General features: G+C 40.9%; 1 gene segment (V, D, J or C); it reads right to left on the reverse strand.

Annotated features, from left to right (window-relative positions):
- Nucleotides 1-2774, reverse strand: part of LOC120034132 — a 73879-nt gene extending 71105 nt beyond the window's left edge. The window contains 2 exon segments of the C gene segment in view: nucleotides 2330-2633; nucleotides 2729-2774. Coding sequence covers nucleotides 2330-2633; nucleotides 2729-2774 — 350 coding nt within the window.
- Nucleotides 2775-6000: the final 3226 nt, after the last annotated feature.

Below are 6000 nucleotides of genomic sequence, written 5' to 3' on the forward strand. Positions count from 1 at the left end.
GGCCCTTATGAAGATGCTGGAGGATACAGGTACACAAGTATCTATATCCACAGTAAAACAATTCCTATATCGACATAACCTGAAAGGCCGCTCAGCAAGGAAGAAGCCACTGCTCCAAAACCGCCATAAAAAAGCCAGACTACGGCTTGCAACTGCACATGGGGACAAAGATCGTACTTTTTAGGAAATGTCCTCTGGTCTGCTGAAACAAAAATAGAACTGTTTGGCCATAATGACCATTGTTATGTTTGAAGGAAAAAGGGGGGAGGCTTGCAAGCCGAAAAACACCATCCCAACCGTGAAGCACGGGGGTGGCAGCATCATGTTGTGGGGGTGCTTTGCTGCAGGAGGGACTGGTGCTCTTCACAAAATAGATGGCATCATGAGGTAGGAAAATTATGTGGATACATTGAAGCAACAGTTCAAGACATCAGTCAGGAATTTAAAGCTTGGTCGCAAATGGGTCTTCCAAATGGACAATGACCCCAAGAATACTTCCAAAGTTGTGGGAAAATGGCTTAAGGACAACAAAGTCAAGGTATTGGAGTGGCCATCATGAAGCCCTGACCTCAATCCCATAGAAAATGTGTGGGCAGAACTGAAAAAGATTGTGCGAGCAAGGAGGCCTACAAAACTGACTCAGTTACACCAGCTCTGTCAGGAGGAATGGGCCAAAATTCACCCAACTTAGAGTGGGAAGCTTGTGGAAGGCTACCCGAAACGTTTGACCGAAGTTAAACAATTTAAAGGCAATGCTACCAAATACTAATTGAGTGTATGTAAACTTCTGACCCACTGGGAATGTGATGAAAGAAATAAAAGCTGAAAGAAATATTTCTCTCTACTATTATTCTGACATTTCACATTCTTAAAATGAAGTGGTGATCCTAACTGACCTAAGACAGGGAATTTTTATTAGGATTAAAGTTCAGGAATTGTGAAAAACAGAGTTTAAATGTATTTGGCTAAGGTGTATGTAAACTTCCGACTTCAACTGTATATCCTCTGATTATGCGAATGTAACTTCCTGTAGCCCCTCTGTTCCTTTCTCTCCCTCCACCTCCTCCTATACATTGTATATTTTTGATAGTACAGAAATTAGGCCTTCTTGTTCAGTATTGGCCACCTTTATCATACAAATGATAAAAACAGTAAGGGATCATGAATGAGTTCATTGAATGTTTGATAGACATCAATTAGAATACCATCAAGTCATATCAGGAGTATAATTGGTAAACAACTCAGATATACATTTCCAGCACCACCAGTGATGGGCTTGTATTCGTTTAGAAATTGTATGTGGTGAAGCATCTCTGTTCTATTTAATTTAAGGAGTCCTATTATACAATGAATCCCTAGAGGAAGGGTTTTGTACAGCTCTGGTCGTGGTTTGTCTCACAGACACAGTAATAAACAGCTGTGTCTTCAGTCTGAAAGTTGTTCCCTTGTAGAAACACTGTACTGCTGAAGCTGTCATAACTAGAACTGATCATTAGTCAGTATACAGTGGAAGTATTAGCTGATGTACGAAGGGCTATATAAAATAAAATTGATTGATTGATTGAAGTACTGCTAATGCAAGAAAAACCAACATACTCCAAACCTTTGCCTTCAGCTTGTCGTATCCAGTGAGGACAGTAAGAATATATAGAAAACCCAGAGAATTTGCAGGAGATGCTGAAAGACTTTTATAACCACTGGACCAGAATGGATGAGTTCAATACAACAGTAGACACATGTAATGAGAAACACACATCAATACACAGCATTGACAGGTTTTCATCAGAAATGAGAAATGCTGCCAGCAGCAGCAGCAGCAGCTTCCAGCAGTAGAGATGCAGGGAACATGGTTTGTATTGAAGCTGAACTAGTGGGAGCTGCTCTTCTCCTCTCTCCACTCAGAGGACCTCTAAGGACAGACAGACAAAAGTAGATAAGGATGAATGACAAATTGTAAAAAAAATATTACGCAACAGCTACATTCATGTTTTTATTCTAAAATAAAACATCTAGAATAATTATTCTTATGATCTGAAACATTACACTATACTCCAAAACATTGCAGTTCCCTCATCAATTATATGAAGTATTGAGACATCAGTAAAATGAATATAATGGGATATCTCTTGGTGTATCAACAACACTATAACAACATATCTAACAGGTGTGTTATCTCTGTGTCACTGTGTGATGATACTGTATGTGAACATCTATTTCGGTCTAATTTCCTTATAGCGGCCAGATGTGTGTGCATGTGCTTGTGCAAGTACATCCTTTCTATTCCAGATGGTTTTTGTACGGATTCTTCCATTAGTTTAACCACTGTGACTCTCTACTACAGTAATACACTCCTGTGTCCTCATTCTTCAGACTGTTCATCTGTAGGTACAGCTTACTGGTGGAGTCATCTCTGGAGATGGCGAATCTACCCTGGACTGACTGGGCGTAAGAGATTGGTCTACTAGCTGTGCTAATAAAAGCAATCCACTCCAGTCCTTTCCCAGGAGCCCGTCTGATCCACGCCACCCCATAGCTTCTGAAAGTGATCCCAGAGGCTGTACAGGTCAGTTTGTGGGATTCTCCAGACTTTTTAACCACTGGTCCAGACTCAGTCAGTGTCTGACCATGAACACCTGTGGAAATAGAGAGTACAGATATTGTTGAAGATAAAAGCTAATGTGTCAATGTATTTCCTTCATAAACGTATACTTAGGTTGCATATCCTCACCTGTTAGATATACTGTCAGTAAGAGTATTCCTGTGGTAGGAAACATGGTGATCTGTGTAGTTCTTTAAAGGTAGTTGATACAGTCCTCAGCAGAAACAACCTTCAACAGAGACATTAATGAAGATGGAGGACAAGTGAGTTTTGCATGAGCTCCTCCTCACTGGGAGGACCAATCATAGGAGGCTATAGGCCATCTTGAGATGTTCTGTTATGATAAGATTTTTTAAATTTCTATTTAACCTTTATTTAACTAAGCAAGTCAGTTAAGAACAAAGTATTATTTATAATGAATCACCGACAGCATTATTTACTGATGTCTTATTTGTTTGTTTTCCTATTATGGTAGATTGGTTGAGGAATCATCTTCCATTTGCAACACTAACTCTGATAAAGAGTTGCCAGGACAGTTTTAAAATGTTTTTAATTTAACCTTTATTTTATCAGGGAGTCATACTGAGACCAAGGTGTATTTTGCAGATGAATTACATAAATTACAGAAAATACACAATTCAAAATATACATACAAAATGCAAGCATAAAGAAAAACAAATGTATTCATCATTAAAAAGGTCCTCAATCAGCTTTCTGAATTGCCCTGGAGGAAACAGAACATCAAATTTAAGAACATTTTGAAGATGGTTCCACAAATAAGGTGCAAGAAACTAAAAGCTGATTTACCTAACTCAGTAGAGACCAAAGGGATTTCCAGAGTTAGCCATCTCTGAGACCGGTTGTGAAAACATAGCAAAGTATCAACCTTAGTATGATGAAGAGAATACTTCTGAAACATCCACTGAATCAATCCCAATTAAAATTCTAATACATTTTTTATAATGAGGGTATTGCATTATACCTACAGTATATCTGTTCTTATCCTACAGTAGACCTATGTTATGTCTATTGACTGACACTACAGTACATCTAAACTCAACATAAAAAGAAACGTCCTCTCAATGTCAACTGTGTTTATTGTCAGCAAACTTAACATGAGTAAATATTTGTATGAACATAACAAGATTCCACAACTGAGACATAAACTGAACAAGTTCCACAGACATGGGACTAACAGAAATGGAATAATGTGTCCCTGAACAAAGGGGGGGTGTCTAAAATCAAAAGTAACAGTAAGTATCTGGTGTGTCCACCAGCTGCATTAAGTACTGCAGTGCATCTCCTCCTCATGGACTGCACCAGATTTGCCAGTTCTTGCTGTGAGATGTTACCCCACTCTTCCACCAAGGCACCTGCAAGTTTCCAGACATTTCTGGGGGGAATGGCCCTAGCCCTCACCCTCCGATCCAACAGGTCCCAGACGTGCTCAATGGGATTGAGATCCGGGCTCTTCGCTGGCCATGGCAGAACACTGACATTCCTGTCTTGCAGGAAATCACGCACAGAACGAGCAGTATGGCTGGTGGAATTGTCATACTGGAGGGTCATGTCAGGATGAGCCTGCAGGAAGGGTACCACATGAGGGAGGAGGATGTCTTCCCTGTAACGCAAAGCATTGAGATTGCCTTCAATGACAACAAGCTCAGTCCGATGATGATGCTGTGACACACCGCCCCAGACCATGACAGATCCTCCACCTCCAAATCGGTCCCGCTCCAGAGTATAGACATCGGTGTAACGCTCATTCCTTCGACGATAAACGCGAATCTGACCATCACCTCTGGTGAGACAAAACTGCGACTCGTCAGTGAAGAGCACTTTTTGCCAGTCCTGTCTGGTCCAGCGACGATGGGTTTGTGCCCATAGGGCGATGTTGTTGCCGGTGATGTCTGGTGTGGACCTGCCTTACAACAGGCCTACAAGCCCTCAGTCCAGCCAATTGAGGACAGTCTGAGCACTGATGGATGGATTGTGTGTTCTTGGTGTAACTCGGGCAGTTGTTGTTGCCATCCTGTACCTGTCCCGCAGGTGTGATGTTCGGATGTACTGATCCTGGGCAGGTGTTGTTACACATGGTCTGCCACTGTGAGGACGATCAGCTGTCCATCCTGTCTCCCTGTAGCTCTGTCTTAGACATTAGACATAGTACGGACATTGCAATTTATTGCTCTGGCCACATCTGTAGTCGTCATGCCTCCTTGCAGCATGTCTAAGGCACGATCACGCAGATGAGCAGGGACCCTGGGCATCTTTCTTTTGGTGTTTTTCAAAGTCAGCAGAAAGGCCTCTTCAGTGTCCTAAGTTTTCATAACTGTGACCTTAATTGCCTACCATCTGTAAGCTGTTAGGGTCTTAACTTCTTATGGCTGCAGGGGCAGTATTGAGTAGCCTGGATAAAAGGTGCCCATTTCAAACGGCCTCGTACTCAATTCTTGCTCGTACAATATGCATATTATTATTACTATTGGATAGAAAACACTCTCTAGTTTCTAAAACCGTTTGAATTATATCTGTGAGTAAAACAGAACTCATTTTGCAGCAAACTTCCTGACAGGAAGTGGAAAATCTGAAATCGATGCTCTGTTCTAGGGCCTGCCTATAAATGTGCTTGATATATATTAGTATACATGCACTTCATACGCCTTCCACTAGATGTCAACAGGCAGTGAGAGAAGAAATGGAGTGTATAACTTGATCTAAGGTCGAATAAAAGCTCTTGGCATGACGTGACACCAATTTCCTGTTTTCTGGAAGGCGCGTGAAGGGACCTGGTATTGCCTTCTGAAAAGCTGTCGTTATAGACGACTAATATCTCCGGCTTTGATTTTATTTGATAAATGTGACAATATCATCGTAAAGTATGTTTTTTCAATATAGTTTTATTAGATTATTGAAATTTTTTCGGGACGTTAGGCGTGTTGCGTTGTCTGCGTTTGTTCACGAAGGAGAGCTTCGCGCCACTTTGCTAGCTTTCCGTGCTAATTGACTGGAGAAGAGGACATTCTAAAACCAAACAACGATTGTTCCCGACAAAGGACCCCTTGTACAACATTCTGATGGAAGATCATCAAAAGTAGGACCCATTTTATGATGATATTTCATATATCTGTCGAACATGTGTACTATTAGTTTGCGCCCAGATTTTGGGCACTCTCTCGCTATAACGTAAGCTGGATGTCGTAATGAAGTTATTTTTAGAATTCTAACACGGCGATTGCATTAAGAACTAGTGTATCTATCATTTCCTATATAACATGTATTTTTTAGTAACGTTTATGAATAGTTATTTGGTCAGAATAGGTGAGTGTCATAAAAATATCCGGACATTCCGGGAAAAAGCTGCTACGTTAGCACAATGTATAACCACTGATTTCAGCTCT

The sequence above is a fragment of the Salvelinus namaycush genome, chromosome 41 (assembly GCF_016432855.1).
Source record: "Salvelinus namaycush isolate Seneca chromosome 41, SaNama_1.0, whole genome shotgun sequence".
Lineage (NCBI taxonomy): Eukaryota > Metazoa > Chordata > Actinopteri > Salmoniformes > Salmonidae > Salvelinus > Salvelinus namaycush.